Source organism: Bos javanicus, chromosome 4 (assembly GCF_032452875.1).
Source record: "Bos javanicus breed banteng chromosome 4, ARS-OSU_banteng_1.0, whole genome shotgun sequence".
Lineage (NCBI taxonomy): Eukaryota > Metazoa > Chordata > Mammalia > Artiodactyla > Bovidae > Bos > Bos javanicus.
In genome coordinates this window covers 32,021,055-32,035,936 of record NC_083871.1, presented here as the reverse complement: position 1 = coordinate 32,035,936, position 14,882 = coordinate 32,021,055, and the positions used below count along the sequence as shown (strand labels likewise).

The 14,882-nt window shown below is 44.3% G+C and overlaps 1 protein-coding gene across 1 annotated transcript; it reads right to left on the bottom strand.

Annotated features, from left to right (window-relative positions):
* Positions 1–990: 990 nt before the first annotated feature.
* On the bottom strand, positions 991–5,464 carry IL6 (interleukin 6). The gene is made up of 5 exons (XM_061413691.1): positions 5,308–5,464; positions 4,950–5,140; positions 3,735–3,848; positions 2,858–3,004; positions 991–1,586 (listed from the first exon to the last, which is right to left on the bottom strand). The coding sequence occupies exons 1-5, from the start codon at positions 5,324–5,326 to the stop codon at positions 1,431–1,433; spliced, it is 627 nt and encodes a 208-aa protein (XP_061269675.1). The 5' UTR covers positions 5,327–5,464; the 3' UTR covers positions 991–1,430.
* Positions 5,465–14,882: the final 9,418 nt, after the last annotated feature.

Sequence of the window (14,882 nt, the reverse complement as noted above, 5' to 3'; positions counted from 1 at the left end):
TGTTGAAGAATTGTTGCTTTGGAACTGTGGTGTTGGAGAAGACTCTTGAGAATCCCTTGGACTGCAAGGAAATCCAACCAGTCCATACTAAAGGATAACAGTCCTGAATATTCATTGGAAAGACTGATGCTGAAACTGAAACTCCAATATTTTGGCCACCTGATGCGAAGAGCTTACTCATTGGAAAAGACCCTGATGCAGGGAAAGATTGAAGGTGGGAGAAAGGGATGACAGAGGATGAGATGGTTGGATGGCATCACTGACTCAGTGGACATGAGTTTGAGTAAACACCAGGAGTTGGTGATGGACAGGGAGGCCTGGCGTGCTGCAGTCCATGCGGTCACAAATAGTCAGACACGACTGAGTGACTGAACTGAATTGAATGTTCATGTTCTGGGCTGTGGGCTCAGGATGCAAAGATGAATAAATAGAGTCTTCCTTCTTGTGGAACCCATATGCTGACTGGAAAGAAAAATCCACCCATTTTAAGATGTGATACAGTATGGTCATTGATGTGATGGACAGATCTGTGCAGTTTGAGGAACCCAGGAATAAAAACTTCTAGTTATTATTCAGAAGCTTGCATATTGCTATGTCTTCTGTAAGTGGTTATACCATCTTAAAGGTGTGTGATTGCATCTTTAAAATGTATTCCCTGTATTTTTTTTGGGATTTTCTACCTCATCTGTCAGTTCCCTGTGAGGCGGAGGACCTAAAGGTTAAGAGTAGGGAGCCTGGAGGCAGGAAGACTGGGCCTGTGGTTTACTTTTCAGCTGGGTAACTAAGGGAATCACTTATTCTCCCACCTCCAGAGGAAAGTGTGCAAATGCAAGGATTAAATATGATGCATGCAATTCATTGTGCTTGGTGCCTGGCATGCAATAGGTGCTCAATTATATCTTCCTCCAGGTGACTGCAGCTTTTTGTTTTAGTGGTGGTGGTAGTGACAGAAACTTGTTTATACTAAGCTTCATGGGACACACACAGAGGTTTAGTTGCTTTTTTTTCTTTAAAAAAGAAGTTTATTGTTATAAAAACAGCCTAAACATTATATAAATACAATATAAATATGCCTTTAAAAATATGCATAAGTTAGCAAATTTTTTGAGGTAAGCCTACACATTTCAAGAAATGATTTGTCTCCAAAACAATAAGGACATTCAAGCCGCATAGCCATTTTTACGTTACTTTTTCAAACCAAATACATAAAATATTTCAAGTGGCACTTCATAAAAATATAAATACTTATCATGTATATAAATTAACTCAAAATCACATATTTAAATATCAATAAATTAAAGATAAAATAGTGTCCTAACGCTCATACTTTTAGTTCTTCATAGAGAACAACATAAGTTGTGTGCCCAGTGGACAGGTTTCTGACCAGAGGAGGGAATGCCCAGGAACTACCACAATCATGGGAGCCCCAGCTACTTCATCCGAATAGCTCTCAGGCTGAACTGCAGGAAATTCTCAAGGTTTCTCAGGATGAGGATAATCTTTGCGTTCTTTACCCACTCGTTTGAAGACTGCATCTTCTCCAGCAGGTCAGTGTTTGTGGCTGGAGTGGTTATTAGATCTGCGATCTTTACATGAAGGGAACACAAAACAAAAGGAATTGTTTAAATATTGAAGAAGTCTTTTGCAGTGGAGAGGCGCTGTGGCCTGTGGGAAGATATTCAAACAAATTTGGAGCGAAGGAGCAGATGTGGGCCACTGGCCTTGACTCGCCCAGATGGGGGGAGGTCCTCTGCTCTGAGCCCACCCAGCATGAGACCCTCTCACAGCAACTGAGCTCTGATACTTTTTGCTGCTCTGTCTCTGTTGGACCATAAGCATCTCATAAGTAGCCATCGTATCTTACTTGTCTTATGTCATCCTAAACAGTGCCTGGCACAAAGTTAGAATTCAGTAGATGTATGAAGAACTTTTAGTTAAAGGCATTTTAATGGGTTCTTCGGGGGCCTCTAACTCTAATACTTTTCTTTGGCTTTGCTCTCACCCATCCATCTGACATCTATTAAGAGTCAGCTGCTCTGGCGGCGTAAACAGAATTGGGGAAGATTTTTCCATAGACCCACTGACTTGGAGCTAAGTCATGGTGGAAGGCCTCGCACCTCCACCTGTGATCCTGGAGCACTGCAACCTCAGCATTGCCAGGCGCTTGTTAGAAATGTGAGTCTCAGGTCTCACCCCAGACCTGTTGAGTCAGACTCTGCACTGTAACAAGATCCTCTAGGTGAAGGTGTCTGCACCTTCAATGGGGAGAAGCCCTGGTACAAGGGACTCAGCTAGGAAAGGGAGGCAGGATTAGCACCAATGTGCCTGCTTCTCCTTCTCTTTGTGCTATGGTTCATCTGCAAACTGTGCCATCAAGCTTATACCATGTGGCATTTGAATGGCTAGCTGGTAGTGACCAAAAAGCCCTTGGTACATGCTCTTCCAGCCTTTAGCCTTTTCTCTGCATTAACTCCTTGGCAAAAGAGTATGGGAAAGTAGTTGAAACTACCATAATAACAAGAATGTCATTTGGCAATCTTAAATAGTTTTTGTGCTGTCTGTTCTTTGTTATTATGGATTGTTACTTGAGGTTGGATATGCTTCCTTCTGCCTCTACAGATACTTTTTTCCCTTATTTCTTAAACTTTTAGAAGTTAATGTTAAAACTCTCCCCCTTAACTGAGTTTTAAATATAGTTATTGATGTCATTTGCAGAAGACAGGAAAAAGAAAAAGCTTTAACTTGAGGAAATATTTGTCAGATCTTTTCCTTTACACACAGCCATCTCTTTTGAATTGGCTTTGCACTGCCGAGTTGTCTAGGCTGCCTTCTTTGAGTCAGGCGAGGGGACACTCACCTTTTGCTTCAGGATCTGGATCAGTGTTCTGATATTTTTCCTCAAATCCCTGACATTTTCCTGATTTCCCTCATACTCGTTCTGGAGGTAGTCCAGGTATATCTGATACTCCAGAAGACCAGCAGTGGTTCTGATCAAGCAAATCGCCTAAGAGAAAAGACAGTGGGAAAACTGGTTATTGCCAGCAAGGCATAATTGATTTTAGAAATGTAAATTGCTATAATTCAACAACTTCTGCCTGTTCCCCTCCAGGGAACTTCAAGTACTTCTTAAGCATCATGTTTTGAGACATTGGACAGCATTAGCTGCCCCATTTAAAATACCTGCACAACGAGAGGCACCACTTAAATGTTTCCCAAAGCCCAGTAGATGCTAGATTATGGCAAGGGGCCATCCTCTGTTACACCCCATAATGCTCTTCCCGCTGGCTGCACTCCTGCCCTTGTCAATGTCAGGGTGAAACCTCCTTTTATGAAATAAGCAGAAGTCAGTGGAGGTTACTGCACTGTCTGAAGGAGAAGGGTGTAGAGAATGATCTCGGCAGGGAGGGCAGGCCTAGATCCTGCTAAGGGCAGCCAAAGAGGAGAAAGGTTCCTGGACCACCTTACCCATGATGAACTAGCTAAACCTCTGGGGTTTCCTAACACTTGACAGTGGTAAAAATCCCAGCCCAGAGGGGCTATATTTGACGAAGTTGTTAAAAAATAAGTTGCCTTTAATATCATTTAAGTTGGCCTCCTCATGAAATCTACATGGTATTCTTTATATTAATCCCCTTCTTCATTGCCTGCCTGGTCTTTATATATACAGATGCTTCATGCAAGAGGGAGAACTTTTGACTAGGGAGTACTGAAAAGTGAACGTAATGCATTTGTACCTGATTGAACCCAGATTGGAAGCATCCGTCCTTTTCCTCCATTTTTGGAAGATTCAGCTTATTTTCTGCCAGTGTCTCCTTGCTGCTTTCACACTCATCATTCTTCTCACATATCTGGGAAAGAATATCAGAACCGTTATCTTATAAATGCCCCTAAAACTCACACCACTAGAGGGCTGATGCATGATCTATCATGGCCAGGAAGTTCTCTAAGAAAAGTGAAGTCACAGTCCATTAGCACCCAGGCAAGTGAGCTCTACAGAAGATGGGCACATGGGTTCAGTTCTAGCCTCACCCGTGACTTCATGGTTGTTATGTATTCCCAGTCTCAGTGTCCCTATATCTGCAAGTTGGGGATAATGAAAAACCTGCCCATTAAGTTTATTGTGAGGACAAAACAATATTTTATAAAGTGTCAGCACATAGTAGGTAACATAATAAATGATAGGAATTTTGATAATAATTGGATGACTATAAGTTGAGCCAGAATTATATGTCCCAGCTGGAAGGATCTTTCAGATCATCTAGTCCAATTCCATGATTTTACAGATGGAGCCCAGAGGTGCTGAAGAATTTGCCCAAGATCACAAAGCTTGTCCAGCAGAATCAGAGTTAGATTTGGGACTCCCAGTTGCCTCTCCTGTATTATTTTCTTTCTACCAAAGCAGAGCCAAACTACCTTACATTTAAAGCTTGGGAGCTGCTGTAGCCTATGGATGATTTTGCCACTTTGGTGGACTATCAGGTATGCGTCTTACGTGCCAGAATGACTTTGGGGAATCCCTAACCTCTGGGCTGGCATAACCTAAAAGTACTGTGACTGTCCTGAGAAGCTGAACAGTCATTTCAGGTGGTGCTTTTTAATCCTCCTAAAGTCCAAATCACACAAAAAAATTGACAGACCTTAGTTTTTGGTTATGGAAAAGGAAATCCTGAGAGGCAGTGTGATCCACAGCTCATGCCAAGAATGGAGCTGAGAATGGGCCAGGGGGCAGGGATCCCAGCATCACTGTATATTTTTCAGGATGAAAAGGAACCATCTGAGACCAGGAGCAGAGGAGAAATTACAGGACATAGTCTGCCCCTTTGGCTTCAAGTCTGAACTGCCTCCAAACCCAGCAAAGACCTCCCAATGCAGAAGCCCCCATTCACATCCAAGAGCAAGGAAATAGATGCCCACATGGGTGCTCATCACCCTGGAGCGAGCCTACCCACCTCCTTTCTCATTGCAGAGATTTTGTCGACCATGCGCTTAATGAGAGCTTCGGTTTTCTCTGGAGTGGTCAGAAGTAGTCTGCCTGGGGTGGTGTCATTTTTGAAATCTTCTCCCAGGGGACCCGGGGTAGGGAAAGCAGAAGTCATCACCAGGAGCAGCCCCAGGGAGACAGCGAATGGAGTGAAGGCGCCTGTGACAGAGCAGAGGGAGAGCAGCCAGTGAGCAGACTGCGCCGCTGGGGGAGCTGTGCTTCTGGCTGCTGGCCGCCCGCCAGCCCTCACAGCAGCGGACACACACCCCCCTCCTTCGCCGCACGGCTGCCAGGCCGTTCCTGGGCTAAGGATTTCCTTCACTTACTTGTGAAGCGGGAGTTCATAGCTGTTCCTGGAGGGCAGATGGAGCTCTCTTTCGTTCCTGGTGGGCCCGAGGGCAGACTGAGTCTCAGACATCCCCGGTCTCATATTTATTGGGGGTTGAGACTCTAATATTGAGACTCATGGGAAAATCCCACATTTGATAAATCTTTGTTGGAGGGTGGGGGTGGGGCCAGAGCGGGTGGGGCTGATTGGAAACCTTATTAAGATTGCTCAATGTGACGTCCTTTAGCATCACAGGAATCAAACCAGGGCAAAAAGTGCCGCGTAGAAGCTTAGATCATTACTAAAGCTAGTCCTCAGAAGCTGGATCACTCTTTCTTTACTTTTTTTTTTTAGTGACTCAGCACATTAGCATGTCTTGAGAAAAAGTAAAGCTGAAATCATGCACAGAGTTTTAGAGGGGTAGCGGGTGGGGAGAAGCTAAGGCTGACTGATTTTAAAAATACTTTAATTACCACTGGTTAGGCTTTAGTATTCCAGTTTATTTGTATTTGTAAAAAACCTAAGATGTTCTGACCTCAGTTTCCTCAGACCACTCCACAGCCTGCTGGCCTGGGATTACAAATAATATACTATGAGCCTCTCCACCCCTCCACTCCCTCAAAAAGGATACTGTGAGCCCTCAGCAGTACTGTTATTTCCTGGCTCTCACTGTGGCCAGCTGTTGCAGAACCTCCTGACTCCCCCCACATCTTGTGGACGTTCTCTAGGAGTCTCCAGGTGCAGTGGGGGTTCACACATAAATGCTGCCACGAGGCATCTGCCAGCTTCCTCCTCACCTGCGCCTGCTCACTTGGGCCAGATCCGTCACAGCCCTGCTCATTCCCTAGTGGCCTTTTGGGGATGTTCCCCGTGAAGACCCTGATCTCTGTCCAAGGAGGTTGTCTTGTGATGCTGGTGCTATCCCTACCACTGGCTATAGGGTGATCCTGCTCCCACTGGGAGGACCCTGGGTCTGGGTCTGCTGGTGTCCTCAATTTACTGACACCCACTGGGTTCAGGGTAGAAGTAGGGAGAATACCACTCACCTCTTTGGTAGTATGTCAGAAGAGGATCTTGTGGCATTTTCTGGAGCTTGTGTTCATAGCTGTATGACTTGATTTGAATCCAGAGGCAACTGAGAAGAAATCTACTGATAGAACAGGACTCTGGGTTTGGAATCACACTTCCCCTCCAATGCCTCAGGCTTCCATGTTGGGTTGAGCTAGTAGAGGCTTCCTCGGTTCTTACAATATCTTTTGCAAGAGGGTCCTTGGTTTCATGCAGAAGATCTGTATACCAGGCCGTTCCCCCCAGTCTCCCAGACATCCAGACAGCTCAGAAGATTGGTTCCAGACTGCAAGTAGGACCCTTGTATGACACCAAGGGAAAAAAAGCCCTCTTTTTTTGTATGTTTTGTTTACAAAACACAGTGTTAACATCACAATCAACTTCTTTACTTTGCAAAGAGGATCTTGTCAGGATTGCTAAAACAGGGACCTCAGCTAGGGTATTTAAAACACAAATCGATTTACTTAAGTTTTGTTTTGTGAACAACATGTTGGGACCTGCCTATTGGGGAACGCGAGGTCATTCATTCTTTCACTGACTTTCTAAATTGAGAGGCAGATCCTGTAGTGGTGGTAGCTTGGTTTGGAGTTTGAAAATGAAAATGGCAGAGGATAGCTGAATGGTTTCGCTTTTAGTGCTCTTGGGTCTTGAGCTACTCAGATGCCCCCAACCAAGCCTCCTGTACTGAACGAAACCACCACTCCTGGCTCCCCTGCAATGCACGTGCTGGGCCTCTGTAGTGTGGGACTGCTTCGTCTCATATTTCCATTTTTTATAAAATATGACTCAGAAAATTTCATACAGTGAATCGACAGCACACAGATTTTTTTTTTCAATTAAGAGTTTTAAAAACAGGAAGTACATGTGCATGATAAAATGTTGGGACAGAGCATTAGGGCAGCATGGGAGAAGAAGTTGGTCTCCTTCCTTCCCAGCTCCTCTTCCCAGAGATAGTGCCCGACCTGTGGTGTTTTCAACTAAATCCTCTGTTACTCTAATCTGGTGAGGTGTTCTTGGTGACCTACGTACTCATCTCTGTGTTTACATTGTTGGTTCATATATTGTGTACACCCACACACTTGTACACAAGTATATACACACTATAATTTCCCATTGTCTAGATGATGCTGAGGCGATTTCCTATGGTCAGGTACATGGTAGAGGCACCGGCTCTTGAGTTCACACAGCTTGGCTTTAAAGCCCAGCTCTGCCACTTGCTGTCTGACCCTGGCTAAGAAATGCCAAGGATCTGTGCCCCTTGATTGCTCATCTATAAAACTGGGATAATAGCAGTTCGCTGTGGTAAAGACTGAAAGAGAAGATTGTGTGAAAAATCCCTGGAGCATGGTAATTCTGCAATTAATACTTGCTCTTTGTAACATTCCTTGGCTCAGGGTCTCTGGTTTGGAGAAGTCCTCCAGCCAACTGTGTCAGACAGTCCATATGGAGCCTTGCTTATGAATGAGCCAGACTCCTGTGCCAGTGGTCAGCTAGTCTCCCAGTCTTTTCTCCTCTGAAGAAATCAAATGCATGTTTTTTGAAAGTTAAGTAGAAGATGAAAAAAAGAAAAAAAAAAAGTGATTTCCTTTCTCTCTCTCTCTCTTAATGGTGAACATTAAGTTCCCCAAACCTGGTCTCTCAATTTAGGTAATGAGCCTAGCTTGTGTCTTGTTGTTACACTGTTTTCCAGGCTTTCTGCTAAGTGTTTTTATGACTGAAGGTTTTAGCCTTCCCCACCCATGATCATCATTATTATTCAAAATCTCGAAAGTGACCCTCGACTGTGAAGGAGTCTGACTTAATCTCAGACCTTGTGCTTCTGGCAGCCCTGGAAGGGTGAATTGTGTGTGGGTGGGAATGCAAGTGTATGGGGAGGCTGAGAGGACGCTGTTGGGCACCACCTTACATACTGGTAGCATCTAGGGTCTTTATTAACATCCTGGCCTTGGGTTGCCGTTTGCTTGTTGGAGAAAAGGGTTCTTTGCTCCAAAGCATTAATGCAACATCCGTAACTCCACCATGATAGCTTCTGTGCTTTGGATGTCAGTGGATATTCCCCTTGGAGAGCTCATCCCTCATATTTTAATATGTACAAATGATTAGGAAAGGCCATGCTGTCAGCATTTATTAACTAGTAATAGCCGCAACTGCTGGATTGCAGCATCACTGATTTGAAGTGACCACCAGCTGAGACCAAGAGAGGCCTGACAGATGGGGGGAAGAAGGAAAACACCAAGGAACTTTGCTTCCTCTACCCTTGTCTAGGCTGGCTGGTCCTTTCTGTGCCCCTTAGGATTACTGCCCATGACTGCCCTCCTACATGTTGGTGGAATCCAGTTCAGAGAGTCCATCAATGCATTCAAAGTGAAGGGGGAAAAGTAACTGCCATTCAGTATTAAGCTCCCAGGAGAAGAGGTGGCGTCCACATCTTACAGGTTAAAATGTGGAGTTGTGCTCCTGTGTCTTTATTCTAGTGGGTAGGGTTGGGTTGGTTCTGTGATTTAGCAGGAGGGAGTATCCCAAGAAAAAAGAGAAGTCACCGGCTGCTTGAGAACTGGCAGTTGCTGTCAGAACGCAGTTTCACTTGTCACTAAGTCCTCAGAGTCTGTAAACCGCAACAGTGGGTTATTTAGCAGCTCCTTCCGGGGCTGAGTCCTACTGAGCAGACCAGCCAGGACTGTAAGGCTCTGGGAAATGTCTTTGCTTTGAGAAAAGTGGTGCTATTACTGGGAGTGAGAATATTAGGGACATGCAGTGCGTCTACTTGGAAAGGGCTGGCTGCTTTTGGATGGGGGGCCAGGCCTGGATACCAAAGCTCTGGGCAGTTCTCAGGCCAGCCCAGCTTCTGTCCTGGACCTCACGACCTCAGCTCTGACGTCCTGCTGTAGCTCCTAGCGACTTCTTGGTCTGGCCTCAGCTTTTGGAGGGCAGAGATGTGCAGGGTTGTATCTAGCCTCTCCCTCTGTTAGAGACACGGCTGCAGTGCCAGGTTTCTGATCCACAACTGTGCAGAAGGAGGCGGGGTATCTGTTCTGGGCCCTCATTGTTTTGGTATGTGCTGAGTTATCGTCCCCTGCTGAAGTGGGAAATCCCAGGCATTTTAGGAGGGAAGTGGCTTCTCCTGGGGCAACCACGTAGACTCCCCCACTTTGAGGACGAGCCCTCTCCCCACGTCCCTCTGGTCTCTGAGCCTGGAAGAGCGGGCCCAGGAAGCTGCATTGGTGAGGAGATCTTACTTGATGCTTCTGAAGGAGCCCACTGCTCTGAACCCCAGGGCTGGGGAGGTTCCCCTGGGCTGAGTTTCAGTGTTTTATCTCTTTTCCATCTGTAGGGTTGACCTTCTTTGTCTGTGGCTGCTGGTTCTGCTTTACTATTAGGAAATCAACTCATCAGCAAGGAGCACTGAGTTAATTTATTCTCATGAATTATTTGAACCATCTTTGGTTTCTCCAAAGGTCTCAGTTCTCTTGAGTTCAGTGTCATAGAAACTAAGCATGTAACACCATTGGCGGGTTCCTTCTACTCTTTTCCCTCAAAATTAAGGTACTAGTAACCCATTTGAAAGCATCACATGTGATGGTTAAGACTAGGGGATTCTGCTATGATGTATTTTACCTCTCTTCCCTGCCCTTTTGGCTACTTATTTGCAAAAAAGAGACTCTCTTTGTCTCTTTAAATTATACCTTAATATGTGTTCTTCTTAGCAAGCTGAATCCATGAAAGTAGGGAAAGTCTCTCTAATCTTCTTGATGGAATAATTTCCATGATATTCTTTGGACATGTTGAATGCTCTGTAACTGAGCCATTGGGGTTTATTACTTCTCAAAGCAAGATCCACCTTGAGTGATCAAAAATATCACTGAAGTAATAAGGTAAGCAGGTAATAAGTTAAGCAGGTAAGGTAACCAGGTAAGCAGGTCAAAGAGCCATAGGTAATTTCTTTATTATTCCTCGAAGCAAGATCCACCTGGATTGATCAAAAATATCACAGAAGTAATAAGGTAAGCAGGTAAGGTAACCAGGTAAGCAGGTCAAAGAGCCATAGGTAATTTCTTTATTATTCCTCGAAGCAAGATCCACCTGGATTGATCAAAAATATCACAGAAGTAATAAGGTAAGCAGGTAAGGTAACCAGGTAAGCAGGTCAAAGAGCCATAGGTAATTTCTTTATTATTCCTCGAAGCAAGATCCACCTGGATTGATCAAAAATATCACAGAAGTAATAAGGTAAGCAGGTAAGGTAACCAGGTAAGCAGGTCAAAGAGCCATAGGTAATTTCTTTATTATTCCTCGAAGCAAGATCCACCTGGATTGATCAAAAATATCACAGAAGTAATAAGGTAAGCAGGTAAGGTAACCAGGTAAGCAGGTCAAAGAAGTAATAAGGTAAGTAGGTAAGCAGGTAATAAGGTAAGCAGGTAAGGTAACCAGGTAAGCAGGTCAAAGAAGTAATAAGGTAAGTAGGTAAGCAGGTAGTAAGGTAAGCAGGTAAGGTAACCAGGTAAGCAGGTCAAAGAGCCATGGGTAATTTCTTCAAGCTATTGAGTTCTGGGTGTGAGATACGTAGTGCACAATCCTTGACTTACAGACCTATTGCCACAGCTCCAGGTGGTGCTGTCCTCACTGTGGCCTTCAAGGCCTGGGCACCCAGGCAGCAGGGCTGGTGGTCTGCTGGCCCTTTGGTCTGCCAGGCCTGCAGCTTCTCCTGTGCTGTGGGGCCTCCACAGTGGTCTGAGTTTCTTGAGGGCTCCGTGGAATGATGGGCCTGGAACTTTCACTCTGGAGGCTGTGTTTCTCATGTGCTGCTTTCCTGTGGGCAAGAGTCATGACAGGAGGAAAGGCCTGCCCTACTATGCCTGTTTGCTTGGCAAGTGATCAGGATGCATGGAAATGGTGTCTTCTTCCCTGGCATTTGGAATTGTCTTTGGTGATACCTTTTCTGGGAGGTGATGAACTTTTACAAGGAGAGATAGCATCCCCAGAGGTGTGTTTGGAGCCTTAGTTCTGAAGCAATTGCTGCTAACTACCTCAGATTCTCTTGTCCTGGGACAATCAACACAGAGGCTGTAATACATATTCCTTCCTCTGTGTTCAGTTTGTTCACTGAGGCCCCAGACTCCATTAAGGCAGGTTAGGTGTCAGAAGAGATTCAGGTTCTGGGCTTTTCCCATCTGATGTGTGTGGCCATGCTGTTCGTCAGGCGTGTAAAAACTCCCTGGCCTTCATGGCCTGTCTTAGATTTCAAGATTCAGAAGGAGCTTGGGGCTTTTTGCTACCAGAAAAATACTTTGGCCAACTGGAGGATTGGGGGCAAAGTACTCTCTGATCTCAGGGCTCCATTAGAGAGATTTCTCTAAATTCCCTTCTTGCCCCAGCATTCTGTGGATCTTCATTAGTTATGCTTAATAACCCAGAGTCTACTCTTAATAGAGTAAGGGACTCTAAATTAAGAAATAGCTCTTCAAAGTCCAAAAGTCTGATGTCTTGGTTTACACCAAGAGACCTCTTGTGGCTAGTCAGGGTGTCACCCATTTGGACATGCTCTGGACATTGGTGGCCTCAGGCAGACTGACTGATTTGGAAGATGCCAAAGCCCAGACATATCACTGCAAGGTGATAGCAGATTTCTTAGTTATCTGATCAATATTTTAAAATTTAATTGTTTTTAGCTTAAAGAAATAACTACATAAGTAATACATGTTCAGTGTATTGTAGAAATTGAGAAAATAGAGATAGGCCAAAACACTGCATAATAATTTTATCACCCAGTGGTAATCATTGCTTATGCTATAATTATTGTTCTTGTCATTTTTCTCTGTAGCTACACATCTGTCAGGATATGGGAAATAGAAAAATACCATCCATAGTGTATTATAACCTGCTTTTCCTTTTTTATACTGCTTTGTATCTGTAACATTCTGGGTAATTTTCTGAGTAGAGATGATGTAAACAATGGCTGTAGCCAAACCCATCAGAGCTGAGAAGGGAAACATCGAGTGAGGTTTATTGATTACTGCTGCAGATGCACACTGTTCACTGTTCCCTGGAGAAAGAGGGCATATCTGAATGGGGATAAGATGCATTTAAAACATTCAGTGAGTTTCCCAGGGGGATAACTAATCACTTGTTTGTGGAACAGCATAATCTCTAAATCAGTAAGTCGTGCTGATGGTTTGACAATCATGAAAGTGAAATTTGCAGTTCAACCGATACTTGCTTCTCAGGTGGTTCTGGTAATTTAACATAGCCGAGCTCCGATTGGCTCTTGTGCAGGGCATTGATCTGTAGCTCGTTGCCCTGGGTTTCAGGATGCCTGGGGAGTTGCCACAGGTGATGGTGTCATCACCTCTTCTCATCTAGCTCATTTCCCCTAGTACTTTGAGGTTCCTTGCAGGAGTCTGTTCTACAGAGAGAGGAAAAAAAAATTGTACATTTTGATAAGGAGTTTGTAGTCTTGCAACATTTCTCTCCTTTCCAACTCCAGTTCTGGTTGTGTTTCCACCTGTTGGGATTGTGTTGCTTGTGCAAGAAAACCGCATTTCCTGTGGGAGCTGAAGGTAGACCTGTCACAAAGCAGATGCCTGCAGGCCTTGATGTTGGTTGGGAGATATGTTTGGGTAAGAGGTAGACAGCCCTGGCCTCTCTTGATCAAGGACTCTGAGTTGCTAGAATGGGCTACTGCTGGATATGTCAGCATCCCCTAATCCCAACCTCTGCTGCTGATCTGTTTAAAAATAAGTGCTTAACAATAAGCACCTATTTAAGAGACTTTGGACATACAGAATGATGTTCTAGGACTCCTGGCCCTTGGATTCCATAACCACAGTAGTTTTCCTGCTAAGGTATTTTAAGTAATTGAGGATTGATGTGGGATATGAGGGTCAGTCAGGTATTTTTTGAATGCTAAGTGCTAGACTAGATGCTTTACACACATTAGTTCATTTACATTCCACTCTATAGAGTGGCAGTTATTAGCTTTATTTTATGCATTAGGAAACTGAAGCTCAGAGACATTAGATGACTTACCTGAGATCACACAGGCTTCTGTAACTGTGAAGAAGCTTGCTGGTGTTTGGGAGGAGAGGTAAGATGTGGTGGATAGGTTAGGTGTAGGGTTGCCAGGTAAAATATAGGATGCCCAGCTAAATTTCAGGTATACAACAAATAATTTTTAAGTGAAAGTATTTTCCAAATATTGCATGGAATGTACTTATGCTGTAAATGTATTCCTTGTTCATTTGAAATTCAGATTTAACTAGGCATCTTGTATTTTTATTGATTAAAGCTAACAATTTTTGTTAGGTAGACAAAACTATGGAGGGTGAGTTAGAAAGCTAGGTGGAAGTGAAGCAAATAGGGAGCCAAGGAAGATGGTTTGAGGAGGGCGTGGTTTGATGAAAGTGTTTAATCTGAATGAACAGAAAGAAGTCCCCAGGGGATGGAGAAGGAGGTGGGTTTGGAGGCTATTGAAGAACCATCTCAGCGTGAGAACAGGATGGAGCCCAGGCAGATGTACGTTGGGGCTGGCTGGTTCACGTTCAGAGGAGCCAACTGTGTTCATCTCCTCCCGGCTCTGCCCTCCGTGGTTCCTGGTTGTAGCTTTATATTAGACAGGGTAGGTGGAAATTGGCAAAAGCTAGGAATCAGGGCCCCCAGAAGGCTAGTTATTATATGTCTTCCCCCATATCTGTGGGCCTACAGAGATGGAAGGATATTTTGAAGGGCCAAATCAATGCAATCTAGAGATTGGTTATTAAATAGCTGTGGTTTAGGGAGTATAGAGAAAGCATGTAATCAAAGGTTATTTAAGCTTACTTTTCAAAGGCAATTGGCCATACAACTTTTTAAGGAAAAGTTTGTTTCCTTAAACAAATTGTTCTGGTCAACACATACTGCTCCTATGTCCCCAAATGAAGGCTGCTGTTTTTATAAATAAATTGACACAGACTGCACACTGAGTTTAGGGGAGTAAGGATATGCACAGCGTAGAATTTTTGTTCTACAGAGTTAGCTGTCCTTGAGTTTCCCCAGCCAGGTGCTGGCTCATGCCTTAGTGGATCAGGGCAGAGACTGAGCCCAGCTCTTGAGCTATGGCCATGTCAGGGACTGAAGACTGGTCATGGTGAGAGAATAAGACTGGTCACGGTGAGAGAATTAGACACAACAAGGCAGCAGCCCATGGGCTTGTGGGTTTCCGCTTTGTCACCGTTCTGTCACAACCAGAACAGATGAGTCAAGAGTCCAGCTTTGGGGCATTTAGTGGACAGGATGAAGAAAGCCCCGAAGCATTCTTAGGGTCCCCAAAGATTGCTGCTTATGTCATAAGTTTTGCTCTTAACTACTAAAATCACAAAAAAATCACTTCTACTGTTATTCTTGGCATTGTGTCTTATTGTACTACATCCTTTTGTTTTTGATTCATCTCTGTTACAGTTCTGTTGCATATTTCTAGGACATTGCATTAGGAAAACAAACATTTAAGTGCCATTAAATTCAACCCTGCCT

Bases quoted from the DNA above. Each gene is read 5' to 3' on its own strand.
- IL6 (XM_061413691.1), bottom strand. The intron at 3,849-4,949 runs GTGGGTAGGCTC...ATTCTTTCCCAG, and splicing joins TCTCTGCAATGAGAAAGGAG to ATATGTGAGAAGAATGATGA. The intron at 3,005-3,734 runs GTACAAATGCAT...CTTTTCTCTTAG, and splicing joins TCCAATCTGGGTTCAATCAG to GCGATTTGCTTGATCAGAAC.